The 19,505-nt window shown below is 43.1% G+C and overlaps 1 protein-coding gene across 1 annotated transcript; it reads left to right on the top strand.

The window, feature by feature from the left end:
* Positions 1-9,456: 9,456 nt before the first annotated feature.
* On the top strand, positions 9,457-13,322 carry SPMAP1 (sperm microtubule associated protein 1). The gene is made up of 3 exons (XM_069960535.1): positions 9,457-9,736; positions 11,532-11,631; positions 13,132-13,322. Exons 1-3 carry the CDS (start codon positions 9,470-9,472, stop codon positions 13,287-13,289), a joined length of 525 nt encoding a protein of 174 aa, XP_069816636.1. The 5' UTR covers positions 9,457-9,469; the 3' UTR covers positions 13,290-13,322.
* Positions 13,323-19,505: the final 6,183 nt, after the last annotated feature.

Raw genomic sequence — 19,505 nt, 5'->3', positions numbered from 1 at the left:
AATCCCATTCTCCACTAGAGCAACAGAGTCCTGCACGCCTGCCGTCAATACATGGTTGGTGGGCAGTTGTTGGTGGGGTTGTCCTTATCCTGTGAGAATAACTTTAACTTTTTAGTCTGGGCTCACACAGTGTATGACAGCGGCTGTTCTGTGATACGGCCGCTGCCTGTAAAGTTCTCGTCCTGTCACTACCCCCTGCCGGTAGTACCGAGAGGATGAACTTTACTTCTTTTGATTTGGAATGCAGGCGCATTTGTGGTGTGCCCGTGCTACAATCAAGCATAGCAGACAATGTAAAGTGCGGCCGGACATGTCAGTTTTCTATGCGGCCGCAAGGAATCCTAGCTGGAGTGTATACAGAGTAAACCGGCTAGAATTCCATAGGACACAATGTTATTTTAAGTTTCAATTAAATAGTGGTCGGTGTTGCAACGGCCGTTATTTATTGAAAATTTATGTTGTGTGAACTTAAGAGTTAAATGGGCACTGTCACTTTGACATGTCATAGACCATCTGACTGATCTCTAGTAGTGTGTCTAGTAGTAGTAGTTATGGGTAGATATAGGTTGGTGCCATCAGTAATGGGCAGACATAGGTTGGTGCCATCAGATATGGGCAGACATGGGTTGGTGCCATCAGTTATGGGCAGACATAGGTTGGTGCCATCAGCTATGGGCAGATATAGGTTGGTGCCATCAGTTATGGGCAGACATAGGTTGGTGCCATCAGCTATGGGCAGACATAGGTTGGTGCCATCAGTTATGGGCAGACATAGGTTGGTGCTATCAGTAATGGGCAGACATAGGTTGGTGCCATCAGATATGGGCAGACATGGGTTGGTGCCATCAGTTATGGGCAGACATAGGTTGGTGCCATCAGCTATGGGCAGATATAGGTTGGTGCCATCAGTTATGGGCAGACATAGGTTGGTGCCATCAGCTATGGGCAGACATAGGTTGGTGCCATCAGTTATGGGCAGACATAGGTTGGTGCTATCAGTAATGGGCAGACATAGGTTGGTGCCATCAGATATGGGCAGACATAGGTTGGTGCCATCAGTTATGGGCAGACATAGGTTGGTGCCATCAGTTATGGGCAGACATAGGTTGGTGCCATCAGCTATGGGCAGACATAGGTTGGTGCCATCAGTTATGGGCAGACATAGGTTGGTGCCATCAGCTATGGGCAGACATAGGTTGGTGCCATCAGCTATGGGCAGATATAGGTTGGTGCCATCATCTCTTAAACTATTTTCAGGCTTTCTTCTTAACAATTTTACCAACGATCAATGACCCACAGTCACTTTTAACATTTGTCAAATACTCCGAAAAATTGCAGATCATCATTTTGACTATTTTTAGCATAATTTGCTCCAGGAGCTGCTGTATACTGCTCAGTAACTGTGGGGTTATTTTGGAGCATATATGTATCTGATAACAGATAACAGCTAAAACAGATAAATGTGGACTATGGCTCCATAGAATAAAGCTTAGGGGGCATCCTCACAGGTTAAAGGGCACGTCCAATTACATGTTTCAATTACATGTTTTGTGCATTTTTTGGGTTGTGTCTCTTTCAGTGGTGTTTTTCCCAATACAAATTATGTCATTAGTTAATCATGTGAATCGATGCAAAAAAACATACATTTGTGTTTTATAAGCAGGGGGGAAAAAACTATAGGGGAAAGTCTAAGGGTATAAACCCACACACCGTATATGCAGCAGATATGTAACAAATACGCAGCAGATTTGTTGGTACAGATTTGATGCTGTGTTCAGTTATTTACATCTAATCTGCTGCGATTTTGCTGCGAGTTCGCTGCGAGTTTGCTGCGTATCGCAGCAGTAAATACGCTGCATATATGGTGTGTGGGTTTATACCCTAAAAGTCTATAGGGGAAAAAAATGGTACAAACTGAGCAAAAAAACAAAACAAAAAACAATACCAAAAACTACATCTAAAGCATGCTGTGTAAAAACAAACAAACAAACAAACAAACAAAACTAACAAATTAACCCTGGATTGATATATAGTTTAATGGGGAAAGTTTAGGATAACTCCATAACTTTATTTATTCATGTAAATTAGTCAAGTGGGCGGTCCTAGTCTTTGATTGACAGTTATCTGTGTATATTTATAAATATAGATCAAGATTATACATTACTTTAACATCCATTTAGATCCGATAAATCACATTAGCTATGTCCAAGTCAGATATAATACCAACACACAGAAGGGCAAATCTACATGTGTCACATTAACAATTGTCGACAATCATTGCAGATAATACAAAGATGAACCTTCTAGAAGATGTTCTATGCATAACTCCTCTTTATTAAGTCTTTATGCTTCCCTACTTGTCTCCATGTTTCCCTTAGTTGCTGTTACCTTAGTTTTTTTATGGATTCCTTGGCTTGCCTACTCACCAGTTTATGGTCATCTGGCGGCCCCTTGTGGTTGTTTTATGAACTGCATCCCACTTTACTTTCTTGATAGTTTTTTTTATTTTTTTTATTTAGTATTTGTCTTTTCTTCTACCCAAACTGGAACCTTTTAGATTTTCCTGATTTCAGAACATGATCTAGGTTATGTGTTGCCTTTATGACTACACTGCAGCACATATGGAATTAGTAGCCATCTAATAAAGAAGTCCTAGCACTCATATATGTGTCTCCAACAGTGATATCCAGTACATTTTCCATTGGATCCTATGTATCCATTTTTGCTGGATGCCTCTATAAGGTATCAACAGGTATACATCAGGCACATCCATAGGTCTCCATTTATTGGGTGCGTCCTTCTAGCATCTGTCAGGTATAAGTCAATGCTGTATAGAATAACATACATGACTTTACTCTTCTGTGCGGAGGTTTTGACTATAAAAAGTATACAACTCCTATGGGCAACGCATGCATGTATAGCGGCAAACTGCATGTCAGAGCTATACATAGATATACATTAGGACATCTCAATGTATAAATGCGATGTAAACTGAGCTGTATACAGCAAATGTGGACCTCTAATTTAATGTGGACAGAGCTTTCGTCTGTAGTTTTGCCTTTGTTGCTATTATTTATTATTATTATTTCTATTAAGTGATTATTAATTAAGAAAAACTCCTTTTTTTTTTAATAATTAGAACCAGTCATTACATGGCATTCCATGGTCAGCCACTAGAGGCCACTGGTGTGCTAAGATCTTAACCATCTTTCCAGGCCTGTGATATTGATGGTGTACCCTATGACCATCCATATCAGATTGGTGGGAGTCACTCATCAGCAGGTTGAAGAGACTGCAGAACTTCCCCAAGCATCACATTCCCTTCTTGGTTCACCATATATTTGGTAGTTGCTGTGGCATTGCAGCTGTACACAATCCTAATGCTGTCTCCGTATAGATAGAACCATCTGCCAATCTAGTTATGCAGTATAGCAACTCTATAGTATGCTCTAACTACCTAGCTGGACATACTCGTGTATGGTAAAACTTATTTCCAACATGTTTCGCCACCTTTACTGCAGCATCATCAGGGGCGTCGGGGCAATTAGGCACGTGTGTAAATTTTATTATACATTAATAGTGAATGGGAAAACAGGGCATTACTTACTAATTGGTAAATGAATAAATTATAAAATGATAACCCTGAAATTGTTAAAAAATGGTATTACAGCTCAGTCCTCAGTCTCAGTATGGCAGAGTTACGTGCTCGGGAATGTGCAGACACCCCATAGAGAGTGAGTTTTGAATTGCAATGCTGTACCCAGGTTACAATGTTGCCTCCACAATCCTGACATGTTGATGGCTCATATACAAGGCAGGTTACCATCCCGTTACTCCGTATACTAATCCCGGGCTCCATTATTTGTCTTTCCAGTCCCCTTCAGCCTTGAGAATGGTCTTGGACCTCCAGCTCGGCCTCTGATGTAGTAAATACTCCTCTGTGACTCACACCATGTCCACTCAATACTGTCAGCCCTTGTTTATACAGTTACAGTATTCACCTTGGTGTCCTGGGGGTCTAGTGGGATGCGGAAAACGTAGATCAAAAATTCCTGAGCTGACTTTGAACTTCAAAGACTGAAAAAAAAAAGTGTCAGAAAACGCCTGTGATGACGGGAAGGAGCGGGGGATGGAAGGGGGGGGGGCAGGTGCATCGGGTGACGGTATTAGAGAGATATGAGATTAATAACCATTACATTGCCACCTGCTGCTGTGTTTGAAGTTGAATGGTGATAAACGTCACATGTGATGATACATAGGAGAAGCCGCAATGCAATAGTCATAGAGATGCTGAGCAAAAATCATCAATTGTAATTGAAGCCTCATACACCCAGCATTAATAATAACCGCCAAGGTCTGCAGAACCATAATAGTCAATGAAAGCAAGGCAAAAGTTTCCTGAACACTCAGGTACAGATTGGCACTCAATGGCAGGGCCTTTACATGGCATAATTTAAAAGGGTAGTCCACTCAAACATAAATTTTGGTGAGACTAACAATTCCTTCCATACTTTTTATTATCTATTCAGTCTCCTTCTCCCAGTTCTGAGCTGCTGCTTTCTGCTGAAGACACAAAAATCTGTGTGTGAGCTTTTCTCTCTGTCTCTTCCTCCGATGTAAACAAGTCACTGGCTGGCTTTGTCGGTAACTTTGTAGCTTCTTTGTGATGCTGGGAGGGTTATTCTAAAGGGTCAAGTTGCTGATGAACTCGTTGTGATTATTCCTCCCAGCATTAGAAAGAAAATACAACGTTGCAGATACAGCCTGCCAGGGACTTTACATCAGCCGTCTCAGAAGGGAGGGGGAGGAGGGGGAGACAGAGAGAAAAGCTGACACACAGATTTTTGTGTCTTCAGCAGAAAGCAGCAGCTCAGAACTGGGGGAAGGAGACTGAATAAATAATAACAAGTACGGAATGAATTGTTAGTCTCACCATGGCCAGGTACATTTGAAAAGTTATGTTTGAGCGGAATACCCCTTTAATCAATCGCTGTATTGTTCGCGCGGCCATAAAAGTGCATTGATATCAGCTACACTTCCCCTGTTTATACACAGATGTGTGGCTCATGATGATGATTTGACTTGCCGCACAAATGATCATGGATTATCAAGTGAATGAAGTTTATTAGTAATAATCAGCCCGTGTAAAAAGCCCTTCAGTGTCCCTTTAAGTGTGCCTCCAATTTTTTCATTCTCATTGATTCTTCTTGATGGTGCCAAATTCTGATGCCCCCAGGGGCATGGCACCACAAAGATTTGGAGTAAGTGCTAAAATGCTTGAATGCTCATTACTCAATTTTTCAATGCTCAAGTGCCCAACTCGAGTAACAAGCCCCATTGAAATCAACCAGGCACCCCCTACTCCAAAGAGCGAATGGTGTCTGGTTGACCTAAAGGTTTCAGTCTGGACCCAAGGTGATTAAGGTAAACCCTCTGGGGGCCAGACTGTGTTCTGTGTGTGTGTGTGTGTGGGGGGCTATACTTACCACCCAGAGCTCCCAGCAGCATCTTCACTAGACAGCATCTTCTGAAATGAGTCTATCAGCAGCTGGGGCAGTTGTAAGGAGGGCCGGAGAAGGAGGTGAAGAGTGAAGATGTCAGGAGCCCAGGATGGTGGGTTAACTCCCTCCCTCCCAAAACAGCACAGTCTGACCACCAGTGGGTTAAACAGAGATGCTGAGCATCCTCACTTAACCCCCAGGGGCCAGATTGTTCATACTGGTCCCCATGGGATTAAGTGGGGATGCATATAATCCTCATTTAACCCCCTGGGGACCAGACTGTAAGCAGCTATTGTACAGATAATGCATACATTAAGGAGCAGAACACCTGTTTAAATGACTGTCTCATAGTCACAATTGATTCACACTCTAGACTAGCTATTATTTTGGGGAGTTATGCAGGATAAGGATAAACATAGCTGCTTTGTTACAGAAACAGCACCACCCTTGCCTTCAGTTTGTGTGTGATACTGCAGCTCGGTTTTAATGAAGTGAATGGAACAGAGTTGTAATACCACACACAACCAAGAGTGGCGCTGTTTTTGGGAGAAAGCAATTGTGTTTATTACTGGATAACCACTTTAATTTCTAAGGGTCCTAAAGCTGGCAAATGTATAAATTGAAATGTTTTAAAGTCACACTGTCACCTCCTTTGTGCAATCTGACATCTCTACACAGGTGTAAAGGGTAAATTTAGCGGTTTTCATACCTTATTTTATATCATACGTCATGGTGCTTGTTCAAGTAAAAAGTGATCTTTTATCAACTGCAGATTGTGTTAAGTGGGTGGGGCCTCTCGGCATTAGCGCCACTTAGCCTCGCCCCCTTGATACCCATTGGTAGGCCAACCTAGAGGGGGTGTGGTTTAGACCTTTAGGCCAGCCTGGTCCAATGGCCGGCGAGGGGGCGGGGCCAACGGTGGCATTTTGGGCGGGGCTAAGCGGCACTAATGCCGCGAGGCCCCGCCCGCTTAACACAATCTGCAGTTGATAAAAGATGACTTTTTTACTTGAACAAGCACCCTGACGTATGATATAACATAAGGTATGAAAACCGCTAAATTTACCCTTTACACCTGTGTAGAGACGTCAGAATGCACAAAGGGGGTGACAGTGTCTCTGTAATAAATGAACCCTGCATTCTGCTCATATACTTTCAAAAGCTTTCGGCAACAGTTATTCTTATTCTCCAGAGGTATAAGCGTACTCAGTTCAGCTGAGCATCCATGTGTTTTCTGCAAGTAGAGAGGCTGATCATGGACTGATCACTAGCCCCATTACATTACACATGCAGGGGGAGATTTATGAAACATGGCATAAAGTGAAACTGGCTCAGTTGCCCCTAGCAACCAATCAGATTCCACCTTTCATTCTTTGCAGACTCTTTGGAAAATTAATGGAGGAATTTATTTTTTATATGTTATTACTGATGGAAAGTTATACAATTTACTAATGTACATTAATTATGGGAAATGCTCATATACTGCTATTTCCCTTAATTTAGTGTATCAGGAAGTGTTAGAATTATCTCTGAAGCAGTGACGTCACGACAAAAGGTGTAATTCCCATGGAGTGTCCAGCAGGGGGCGCACTATATATATATATATATATATATATATATATATATATATATATATATATATATATAGAAGTCAATGAGTACCATTGACTTCTATATATATAGTGCGCCCCTGCTGGACACTCCATTGGAATTACAATGGATGTGTATGTAAATGTAGTATACAGTGTTTTTGATTGAATACATTTATGAAATACTTTGGGGAGCAAGTGTCCTTGCTCCCCAAAGTATTCCATAAATGTAAGCAATCAGTACATAACAGTAAGCCCGCCGCCCGCCGCTACCGAATGCCCGCCGCTCTGGACTACTGAACTACTACTCTCCCCATCTGCTCATAGCATGAACAGGTGATGAGAGAGTAGTAGCTGGGTTATATCTCCGAGATCACCGCCTCTGATGCCGAGCAGGGAAGCCGCTAATCACTGCAGCCATCATCCCCCTCCTGCTGCTTTACTCAGAGATATAATCCAGCTACTACTCTCCCCACCTGCGCATGCTATGAGCAGGTGGGGAGAGTAGTAGTTCGCCTCCGCTAATGATGCCGTGCAGGGGGAGCCGCACATCACTGCAGCCAGCCCCCAGCCCTCTCCGCTCCCCCCTCCTGCTGCTTCCTTACTCTGATGGCTGACTCCCCGCCCGGCCGCCGCTCTCCGATCACACGTGCCGGCGGCCGGGCGGGGAGTCAGCCATCAGGAGGGAAGGAGTGTAAGGAAGCAGCAGGAGGGGGATGATGGCTGCAGTGATTAGCGGCTCCCCTGTTCGGCATCAGAGGCGGTGATCTCGGAGATATAACCCAGCTACTACTCTCTCATCACCTGTTCATGCTATGAGCAGGTGGGGAGAGTAGTAGTTCAGTAGTCCAGAGCGGCGGGCATTCGGTAGCGGCGGGCGGCGGGCTTACTGTTATGTACTGATTGCTTAGATTTATGGAATACTTTGGGGAGCAAGGACACTTGCTCCCCAAAGTATTTCATAAATGTATTCAATCAAAAACACTGTATACTACATTTACATACACATCCATTGTAATTCCAATGGAGTGTCCAGCAGGGGCGCACTATATATATAGAAGTCAATGGTACTCATTGACTTCTATATATATAGAGCGCCCCCTGCTGGACACTCCATGGGAATTACACCTTTCGTCGTGACGTCACTGCTTTAGAGATAATTCTAACACTTCCTAATACACTAAATTAAGGGAAATAGCAGTATATGAGCATTTCCCATAATTAATGTACATTAGTAAATTGTATAACTTTCCATCAGTAATAACATATAAAAAATAAATTTTGGCCGGACTTCTCCTTTAAAGGGATACTCCAGCAGGAAAAAAAAATTCTTTCAAATCAACTTGCATCAGAAAAAGCCAGAGATTTGTAACTAACTTCTATTTAAACAAATTTCAAGTCTTCCAGTACTTATCAGCTGCCTTATGTCCTACAGGAAGTGGTGTGTTCTTTCCAGTCTAACACAGTGCTCTCTGCTGCCACCTCTGTCTCTGTCCATGTCAGGAACTGTCCAGAGCAGTAGCAAATCCCCAAAGAAAACCTCTCCTGCTCTGGACAGTTCCTGACATGGACAGAGGTGGCAGCAGAGAGCACTGTGTCAGACTGGAAAAAACACACCACTTCCTGCAGGACATACAGCAGCTGATAAGTACTGGAAGACTGGAGATTTTTTTAATAGAAATAAATTACAAATCTATACGTAAGTTGATTTCAAATATGTGTGTATATATATATATATATATATATATATATATATATATATATATGTTTTTTTTTTGTTTTTTTTTGCTGTAGTACCCCTTTAAAAGCAATATAATAACTGCATTTCAATTGATAGCCATCATGTTGAACTTTAGGCATGCGGTGCCTTCTGTACCTCGTGCCCTGGGGATCAAGAGTCCTTGTCCCATCGGTCTGTATACATGACCTGCACATCTTCTTACATATATATATATGTCCAATATCCTAGATCAGGGGTAGGGAACCTTGGCTCTCCAGCTGTTGCAAAACTACAACTCCCATCATGCCTGGACAGCCAAAGCACTAGCCTGGGAGTTGTAGTTTTGTAACAGCTGGAGAGCCAAGGTCCTAGACTGTGTGCAGCACTCCTCCGACCACTGCCCAGGCTGCGATCCTCCTATTCACACTGTGTACAGAATGCTGACTTGCCTCCAGCTTCTCCAGATTTGTTGCATAGAAGCCAGGTCGTGTATGTGTGTTGCTCGGGAGCCGTGTACCGAGACCAAAGACTAATTGTTAGTGAAAGAGGCCTGAACCTGTTTTCCTCTGTGTCTATAGCAACTCCCCATGAGCTCTGTTGTGCATTGACTAATGTGAATTCATAGATCTGAGAAGGTCCGTGCACGTCTCCCCGTATCAATGGCGGAACTGGCAGCGTCCCCCAGGAAGGAGAAGTTATGTTACTTAAGCCGCTTTGCGCCATCTCCCTCCTTAGCAGAACTGCGGATGAGGGAGCAGAGATTTGTTCTGGACTGTGTGGCTGTGGAGAGTATCTCTAAGGATTACAGCGTCTCCTTACCAAAGCTGGGCTCCGTCATACCGCCTTATAACGCCCAAAAGGACCGCCATGTGCACGGCTACTTCCACAGTAGACCTGTGCCGCCACTGCTGAGGAGGACAGGACAGGTGAGTGCACAGACCGGTGGTCGGGTCTCTAAACATCTCCTTCACGACCCTTACGGTCCTTTACACGGAGATTATCGTTTAAGTAGTGATCGCATTTGATCCATTATCTGCTTGTGTAAATACAAGAGACGAGCAAGAAATAGTTCTTCGTGGTTTAACATGTTCACAAATCGTCGCTCATAATTTGCGGATCGCTTCGTCTAAACAGTCTTTCGCAGATTCACCCTGCTGTGTGGGTTGGCCTTAAAGACCCTGGAACACGGGACGATTATCGTTTAAAAATTCAATATAACAATCGAAAACGAGCGATTATCTGCCAGCAGCGGTCAAACAATGTTGAAAAGCTATCGTTGGTAGTTCGCCGATCGTTCGCCTATCTGTTCGTGTAATAAGTCATTCGCCGATAAAACAGGTTGTGTGGGTCGTCCTGAAGAACGATTAGTAACCATGGAACGACGTAAAAAAGATTGTTTATAACAGTAATCGGTGAATGTAATAACCTCAGAATCATTCGCTACAAAATCACTAGTTATCACTAGCGATCAATCGTTATAGCGAATCTTTAAACGATAATGGCTACGTGTAATACGGACTTTAGCGATCTTAAAGCGATTGTAAAAATATTTTTTTTCGGATGATTCATCTATTTTTTTTAAGTGGTGATCAGTGTAAAAACCAAATCATCGCTTCAACATCGTTCAACGTTAAACTGTGTAAAAGGATCATAAGGGCCCTATTACTTGGAACGATTATCGTGCGAAAAGTTGTTATATCATTTGAATCTTTTGGGGGGAATTCAGGCAACGACCAAACGACTAACGAAAATTTGTTTGTTGATCTCATCTTTTGAGTTGACCATAAAATTATCGTTAATTGTTTCCTAATCTTTCGGTGTAAGTGCACTATGGGGGAGATTTATCAAACATGGTGTAAAGTGAAACTGACCCAGTTGCCCCTAGCAACCAATCAGATTCCACCTTTCATTTTCCAAAGAGTCTGTGAGGAATGAAAGGTGGAATCTGATTGGTTGCTAGGGGCAACTGGGCCAGTTTCACTTTACACCATGTTTGATAAATCTCCCCCATTGTTCGTTTGTTATTGCGATCATTTGTATACTAGAGTGATCATAACAAACGACTATTGTTCCGTGTAGTATTGTGAATGATTTCAGGTCGTTCCTAGCGCTCATTTGCAACCACTTATTGTTAATGGGAGAAAATGAAAAATCGCTTTCTCTAACTGGACCCTTAGAATATGACTGGGGATGTTATAGCCAGAATCCCCCCAAAAAAGGAAACTTTATCGATTGAAGGGGTAGTTCAGCAAATAAAAATCAGCTGCTGTATGTCCTGCAGGAAGTGGTGTATTCTTTCCAGTCTGGAGAGCAGGAGAGGTTTTCTATAGGGAGTTGCTACTGCTCTGGACAGTTCCTGACATGAACAGAGGTGGCAGCAGAGAGCACTGTGTCAGACTGTAAAGAATACACCACTTCCTGCAGGACATACAGCAGCTGATAAGTACTGGAAAACTGGAGATTTTTTTTTTTAAAGAAGTAAATTACAAATTTTTTGCACCAGTTGATTTGAAATAATTTTGGGGGATGAACTACCCCTTTAAATAATAATTTTAACAATTAGATCTTGATGTTACTTTTTGCAAGAATCACTTGTAAAGAAATTACAGAAGTAGACAGCAGAAATATATACAAGCAGCCGCAAATTAAGTCATAATGAGACTAGTATTATACATATATACTGCATATATTTATATATATACTGACATGATGGTTTTGCAGGCGTATGGAGGGACATCCACACACGGTGATTTTGCTGATCGTTTCCAGTACAAGGGAGCAGCCGCTCTGTATCTACTGACCAGAAATAACTCGGGGTCAGGTACGGTGTTTTATCTCTTGTCTGCAGTATCACTATTACATTAGTTCTGGGAAAAGTTTTAATTTTTGGGTTTTCATCTACTGGGCCTCCCAGTAATAGTGATCTGCTAGTGTCTACATCTCTCAGCAGTGATCTGTGCCTCCCTGTGCACCAGTAATAGTGATCTGCTAGTGTCTATATCTCCAGCAGTGATATGTGCCTCCCTGTGCACCAGTAATAGTGATCTGCTAGTGTCTATATCTCTCAGCAGGTATCTGTGCCTCCCTGTGCACCAGTAATAGTGATCTGCTAGTGTCTATATCTCCAGCAGTGATATGTGCCTCCCTGTGCACCAGTAATAGTGATCTGCTAGTGTCTATATCTCCAGCAGTGATATGTGCCTCCCTGTGCACCAGTAATAGTGATCTGCTAGTGTCTATATCTCTCAGCAGGTATCTGTACCTCCCTGTGCACCAGTAATAGTGATCTGCTAGTGTCTATATCTCTCAGCAGTGATCTGTGCCTCCCTGTGCACCAGTAATAGTGATCTGCTAGTGTCTATATCTCCAGCAGTGATCTGTGTCTCCCTGTGCACCAGTAATAGTGATCTGCTAGTGTCTATATCTCTCAGCAGGTATCTGTGCCTCCCTGTGCACCAGTAATAGTGATCTGCTAGTGTCTATATCTCCAGCAGTGATATGTGCCTCCCTGTGCACCAGTAATAGTGATCTGCTAGTGTCTATATCTCCAGCAGTGATATGTGCCTCCCTGTGCACCAGTAATAGTGATCTGCTAGTGTCTATATCTCCAGCAGTGATCTGTGCCTCCCTGTGCACCAGTAATAGTGATCTGCTAGTGTCTATATCTCTCAGCAGGTATCTGTGCCTCCCTGTGCACCAGTAATAGTGATCTGCTAGTGTCTATATCTCTCAGCAGGTATCTGTGCCTCCCTGTGCACCAGTAATAGTGATCTGCTAGTGTCTATATCTCCAGCAGTGATCTGTGCCTCCCTGTGCACCAGTAATAGTGATCTGCTAGTGTCTATATCTCCAGCAGTGATCTGTGCCTTCCTGTGCACCAGTAATAGTGATCTGCTAGTGTCTACATCTCTCAGCAGTGATTTGTGCCTCCCTGTGCACCAGTAATAGTGATCTGCTAGTGTCTATATCTCCAGCAGTGATCTGTGCCTCCCTGTGCACCAGTAATAGTGATCTGCTAGTGTCTATATCTCTCAGCAGTGATCTGTGCCTCCCTGTGCACCAGTAATAGTGATCTGCTAGTGTCTATATCTCCAGCAGTGATCTGTGCCTGCCTGTGCACCAGTAATAGTGATCTGCTAGTGTCTACATCTCTCAGCAGTGATCTGTGCCTCCCTGTGCACCAGTAATAGTGATCTGCTAGTGTCTATATCTCTCAGCAGTGATCTGTGCCTGCCTGTGCACCAGTAACAGGGCTGTCAGTGATGCAGTCTATAGCTTTGTCACCTATGATTGTGTCATCTGTATTCATGTCATGTTCTAGGTCATTCCGCAGAGCACGCCAGGGGCCATGGCTTGTTTTTATCTTCCATCAAGCCGGTGATTGGCTACAATGGAGTCTATGGCTACCGACGGAACACCCCATCACTCCGAAGAATGCCCTCTCCATTCGGGATGGTTACCAAGTCAGCAATTTACTAATCCGAAACCTATAGTAGTACGGCATGCTATATAGCAGTCTTCTCACAAAACTACAACTCCCATCCTGCTAGCTGTCTGGGCATGATGGGAGTTGTAGTTTTAATACCGTAGGACAGCCACTGGTCGGGGATCACTGCTATATAGAGTGCAGTTTTTACGAATGGCTCCAATATTACAGTATTTACTATTAAAAAAAAAGTATAAAACACCATAAACATCCCATTGTTGGGATTAGCTACACTTGTATCTGTGAGTTTTCAGGACATAAGATTTCATCTCTCATAATAAAAGTCACTTCTGTTAACCTGTCCTGGTAATTCTTCAGGGAGGTCCTGTTGTTACATGGTGCCAATAATCTCATACAAAAGGACGCTGGTTGACCTCAGGGAGATCAACCAAAACACTGCAGAGACACCATCACGTGTCTCAACGTCAGTGTATTCTAGAACATTGCCCCCTGGGAAATCAAATATGCAAAAGAACACTGCAGGGACACCATCACATGTTTCGATGTCAGTGAACTAGCCAGACCTTCCCTCCGGGAAGAAACAACCAAGCCAAGGAATGTCTCCAATCAAGGAAACCACCCAAGCAATGTATCCATCCACAGACAGCTGTTTCGGGGTTTTTGCCCCTCATCAGTCTGTCTGTGGATGGATACATTGCTTGGGTGGTTTCCTTGATTGGAGACATTCCTTGGCTTGGTTGTTCCTTCCCAGAGGAAGGTCTGGTTAGTTCACTGACGTCGAGACATTTGATGGTGTCTCTGCAGTGTTCTTTTGCATATTTGATTTCCCAGGGGACAATGTTCTAGTATACACTGACGTTGAGACACGTGACGGTGTCTCTGCGGTGTTTTGGTTGATCTCCCTGAGGTCATCCAGCGTCCTTTTGCATGCACTTACTAGTCATTGCTCCCACTAGCCAGAATCCTACTCCACACTGATGAGGGGCAAAAAACACAGAAACAGCTGTCTATGGATGGATACCTTGCTTGGGTGGTTTCCTTGATTGGAGACATTCCTTGGCTTGGTTGTTCCTTCCCGCAGGAAGGTCTGGCTAGTTCACTGACATCGAGACACGTGATGGTGTCTCTGCAGTGTTCTTTTGAATAATCTCATATGGTGATATCATCTGTGACCTGCAATATGAGAATGACCTCCTTGTGTTATCCAGGACTAGAATAAGCACAGCTAGGTTCCTGCACAAACAGCACCACCCCTGTCCTCAGGTTGTGTGTGGTATTACAATTCAGCTCTATTCACTTCAATGGAACTGAGCTGCAATAGCACACCCAACCGGAAAACATTAGTGGTGCTCTTTTTGGAAGAAAGCGGCCATGTTTTTCTACACGTGGCTAACCCCTTTAAGCAACAAGAAGCATTGATTTGTAGAATACAATTTTGTACCATTAGGCTGTGTTCACACTTTCAGGTTTTTAACTGCAGTTATTGAATACAGAACCAGGAATAAAAAGCAGAGATGTCTCAGTCTTTCCTTTACTCATATCCTCCATGTATGATATTCACTTATTGCAAAAAAAAAGCTGAATGTGTGAATACAGCCTTGTGTCATCCATTGAGCCCCATAATGTCACTATGAAGAAGAGTGATGGAGAAAGGGAGTGTACTAGGAGTTTACTAGATAGTGGCTATATATATATATATATATATATATATATATATATATATATATATATATATATATATAGGACAACAGATATCCAATTCTATCTGCAAATTTATGGGGAAACATTATGTACAGTAAGTAGGTGAAGTAAGAGGAAGTGCCTTAAAGGGGAAATCTGGATAAGAAGAACTTGTTTTCTATTAAAAGTACATTAAAAGTTTTACAGATGTGTCTATACAATGTATTACCATATCTGTACAGTTCTGCCACACTGGTAGCTGATAGAAATCCAGGAAGTGAAAAAAAATGGTCGCTGTGCAAATCCACATCTCCTGCTCCTTCTGCTCTCCCCCTTTAGGAGACAAATATTCCATGCCTCTGTCTCAAATTGTGTGTGTTTGCTGAGCACAGGCTGATGATGCAGACAGGGCATGATGTCACAGGAGGCCTGACTGGATCCCCCAACCCCTGAGTGATTCACCATCTCTGACCAGCCAGAAGCAGGTGTTGCACTGATTTCTCTGATTGTGCAGAAGTGTGCAGTGAAATTAGGGCTGTGTTCACACATGTTGGAGTGTCATTGCAGAACTGCAGCATATTCACAAAAATGATGCAGTAACACAAGTAAATGATGCTAAATGGCAGAGAGGATCAGAGCCTTATTGTGGGGATCAACTTCAAAGATAGCAGATGCTTGATCATAATATGTGCGTGGAAATGAAAAGAAAAAAAAATTCAAAAAGTTCTTTACTTTATTCCAATATCAGCGTTACAGGTAGAGAATACAGTGCTGTGTGGTGTTACAGGTAGAGAATACAGTGTGCTGTGTGGTGTTACAGGTAGAGAATACAGTGTGATGTTACAGGTAGAGAATACAATGTGCTGTGTGGTGTTACAGGTAGAGAATACAGTGCTGTGTAGTGTTAAAGGTAGAGAATACAGCGTGCTGTGTGGTGTTACAGGTAGAGAATACAGTCTGCTGTGTGGTGTTACAGGTAGAGAATACAGTGTGCTGTGTGGTGTTACAGGTAGAGAATACAGTGTGCTGTGTGGTGTTACAGGTAGAGAATACAGTGTGCTGTGTGGTGTTACAGGTAGAGAATAGAGTGCGGTGTGTGGTGTTACAGGTAGAGAATACAGTGTGCTGTGTGGTGTTACAGGTAGAGAATACAGCGTGCTGTGTGGTGTTACAGGTAGAGAATACAGTGTGCTGTGTGGTGTTACAGGTAGAGAATACAGCGTGCTGTGTGGTCTTACAGGTAGAGAATACAGTGTGCTGTGTGGTGTTACAGGTAGAGAATACAGCATGCTGTGTGGTGTTACAGGTAGAGAATACAGTGTGCTGTGTGGTGTTACAGGTAGAGAATACAGCGCGCTGTGTGGTATTACAGGTAGAGAATACAGTGTGCTGTGTGGTGTTACAGGTAGAGAATACAGTGTGCTGTGTGGTGTTACAGGTAGAGAATACAGTGTGATGTTACAGGTAGAGAATACAATGTGCTGTGTGGTGTTACAGGTAGAGAATACAGTGCTGTGTAGTGTTAAAGGTAGAGAATACAGCGTGCTGTGTGGTGTTACAGGTAGAGAATACAGTGTGCTGTGTGGTGTTACAGGTAGAGAATACAGTGTGCTGTGTGGTGTTACAGGTAGAGAATACAGTGTGCTGTGTGGTGTTACAGGTAGAGAATACAGTGTGCTGTGTGGTGTTACAGGTAGAGAATAGAGTGCGGTGTGTGGTGTTACAGGTAGAGAATACAGTGTGCTGTGTGGTGTTACAGGTAGAGAATACAGCGTGCTGTGTGGTGTTACAGGTAGAGAATACAGTGTGCTGTGTGGTGTTACAGGTAGAGAATACAGCGTGCTGTGTGGTCTTACAGGTAGAGAATACAGTGTGCTGTGTGGTGTTACAGGTAGAGAATACAGCATGCTGTGTGGTGTTACAGGTAGAGAATACAGTGTGCTGTGTGGTGTTACAGGTAGAGAATACAGCGCGCTGTGTGGTATTACAGGTAGAGAATACAGTGTGCTGTGTGGTGTTACAGGTAGAGAATACAGTGCTGTGTGGTGTTACTGCTAGAGAATACAGTGTGCTGTGTGGTGTTACAGGTAGAGAATACAGTGCTGTGTGGTGTTACAGGTACAGAATACAGTGTGCTGTGTGGTGTTACAGGTAGAGAATACAGTGTGCTGTGTGGTGTTACAGGTAGAGAATACAGTGCTGTGTGGTGTTACAGGTAGAGAATACAGCGTGCTGTGTGGTGTTACAGGTAGAGAATACAGCGTGCTGTGTGGTGTTACAGGTAGAGAATACAGCGTGCTGTGTGGTGTTACAGTTAGAGAATACAGTGTGCTGTGTGGTGTTACTGCTAGAGAATACAGTGTGCTGTGTGGTGTTACAGGTAGAGAATACAGTGTGCTGTGTGGTGTTACAGGTAGAGAATACAGCGTGCTGTGTGGTGTTACAGGTAGAGAATACAGTGTGCTGTGTGGTGTTACAGTTAGAGAATACAGTGTGCTGTGTGGTGTTACAGGTAGAGAATACAGCGTGCTGTGTGGTGTTACAGGTAGAGAATACAGTGCTGTGTGGTGTTACAGGTAGAGAATACAGTGTGCTGTGTGGTGTTACAGGTAGAGAATACAGTGTGCTGTGTGGTGTTACAGGTAGAGAATACAGTGCTGTGTGGTGTTACAGGTAGAGAATACAGTGTGCTGTGTGGTGTTACAGGTAGAGAATACAGTGTGCTGTGTGGTGTTACAGGTAGAGAATACAGTGCTGTGTGGTGTTACAGGTAGAGAATACAGCGTGCTGTGTGGTGTTACAGGTAGAGAATACAGCGTGCTGTGTGGTGTTACAGGTAGAGAATACTATACATAAAGAGCTGGGCTGGCACCACAAATGATAAGAAAGGAGTGCTAGTTAATCTCAACCTAAACAACATGTGCAATCAACAAAAGAAAATGGCTGAAGAAACGTACACTGCACCTCCTGATAAAGTGAATGAGTATCTATGAAATCTTTATTAATTCATCAATGAAAAAGGGACAAACATTTAAAATCATTTAAAAATACACACATTCCAATTCACCGGTTCCAATCAAACACGGCGAAAAACTGACCTAACACAAGCCAATAATCGGAGCAGCAGCAAGAAATCAAATAGAAATGGCAAGTATATTGCAGAACCCGGTTCTCTGGTCTGACCTGACTTGGGGTGGCAGCAGCCATTTAAACGCTTGCTTTACATTTTTCTTTTGATGCTTTCTAGGTGATCTCTGGCCTTGTGCCTTATACCGTTCTTTCTAAATTCATTGTGGTTTTTGGAATTTATTTGTAATTTCGTATAATTTTTTGGTCTGCAATATACTTGCCATTTCTATTTGATTTCTTGCTGCTGCTCCGATTATTGGCTTGTGTTAGGTCAGTTTTTCGCCGTGTTTGATTGGAACCGGTGAATTGGAATGTGTGTATTTTTAAATGATTTTAAATGTTTGTCCCTTTTTCATTGATGAATTAATAAAGATTTCATAGATACTCATTCACTTTATCAGGAGGTGCAGTGTACGTTTCTTCAGCCATTTTCTTTTGTTGATTGCACAGGTAGAGAATACAGCATGCTGTGTGGTGTTACAGGTAGAGAATACAGTGTGCTGTGTGGTGTTACAGGTAGAGAATACAGTGCTGTGTGGTGTTACAGGTAGAGAATACAGCGTGCTGTGTGGTGTTACTGCTAGAGAATACAGTGTGCTGTGTGGTGTTACAGGTAGAGAATACAGTGTGCTGTGTGGTGTTACAGGTAGAGAATACAGCGTGCTGTGTGGTGTTACAGGTAGAGAATACAGTGTGCTGTGTGGTGTTACAGGTAGAGAATACACTCTGCTGTGTGGTGTTACAGGTAGAGAATTCAGCGTGCTGTGTAGTGTTACAGGTAGAGAATACAACGTGCTGTGTGGTGTTACAGTTAGAGAATACAGTGTGCTGTGTGGTGTTACAGGTAGAGAATACAGCGTGCTGTGTGGTGTTACAGTTAGAGAATACAGTGTGCTGTGTGGTGTTACTGCTAGAGAATACAGTGTGCTGTGTGGTGTTACAGGTAGAGAATACAGTGTGCTGTGTGGTGTTACAGGTAGAGAATACAGCGTGCTGTGTGGTGTTACAGGTAGAGAATACAGTGTGCTGTGTGGTGTTACAGTTAGAGAATACAGTGTGCTGTGTGGTGTTACAGGTAGAGAATACAGTGTGCTGTGTGGTGTTACAGGTAGAGAATACAATTGTGCTGTGTGGTGTTACAGTTAGAGAATACAGTGTGCTGTGTGGTGTTACAGGTAGAGAATACAGCGTGCTGTGTGGTGTTACAGGTAGAGAATACAGTGTGCTGTGTGGTGTTACAGGTAGAGAATACAGTGTGATGTTACAGGTAGAGAATACAGTGTGTTGTGTGGTGTTACAGGTAGAGAATACAGCGCTGTGTGGTGTTACAGGTAGAGAATACAGCGTGCTGTGTGGTGTTACAGGTAGAGAATACAGCGTGCTGTGTGGTGTTACAGGTAGAGAATACAGTGTGCTGTGTGGTGTTACAGGTAGAGAAT

The sequence above is a fragment of the Dendropsophus ebraccatus genome, chromosome 2 (assembly GCF_027789765.1).
Source record: "Dendropsophus ebraccatus isolate aDenEbr1 chromosome 2, aDenEbr1.pat, whole genome shotgun sequence".
Classification (NCBI taxonomy): Eukaryota; Metazoa; Chordata; class Amphibia; order Anura; family Hylidae; genus Dendropsophus; species Dendropsophus ebraccatus.
This window is presented reverse-complemented; position numbering and strand designations above follow the sequence as displayed.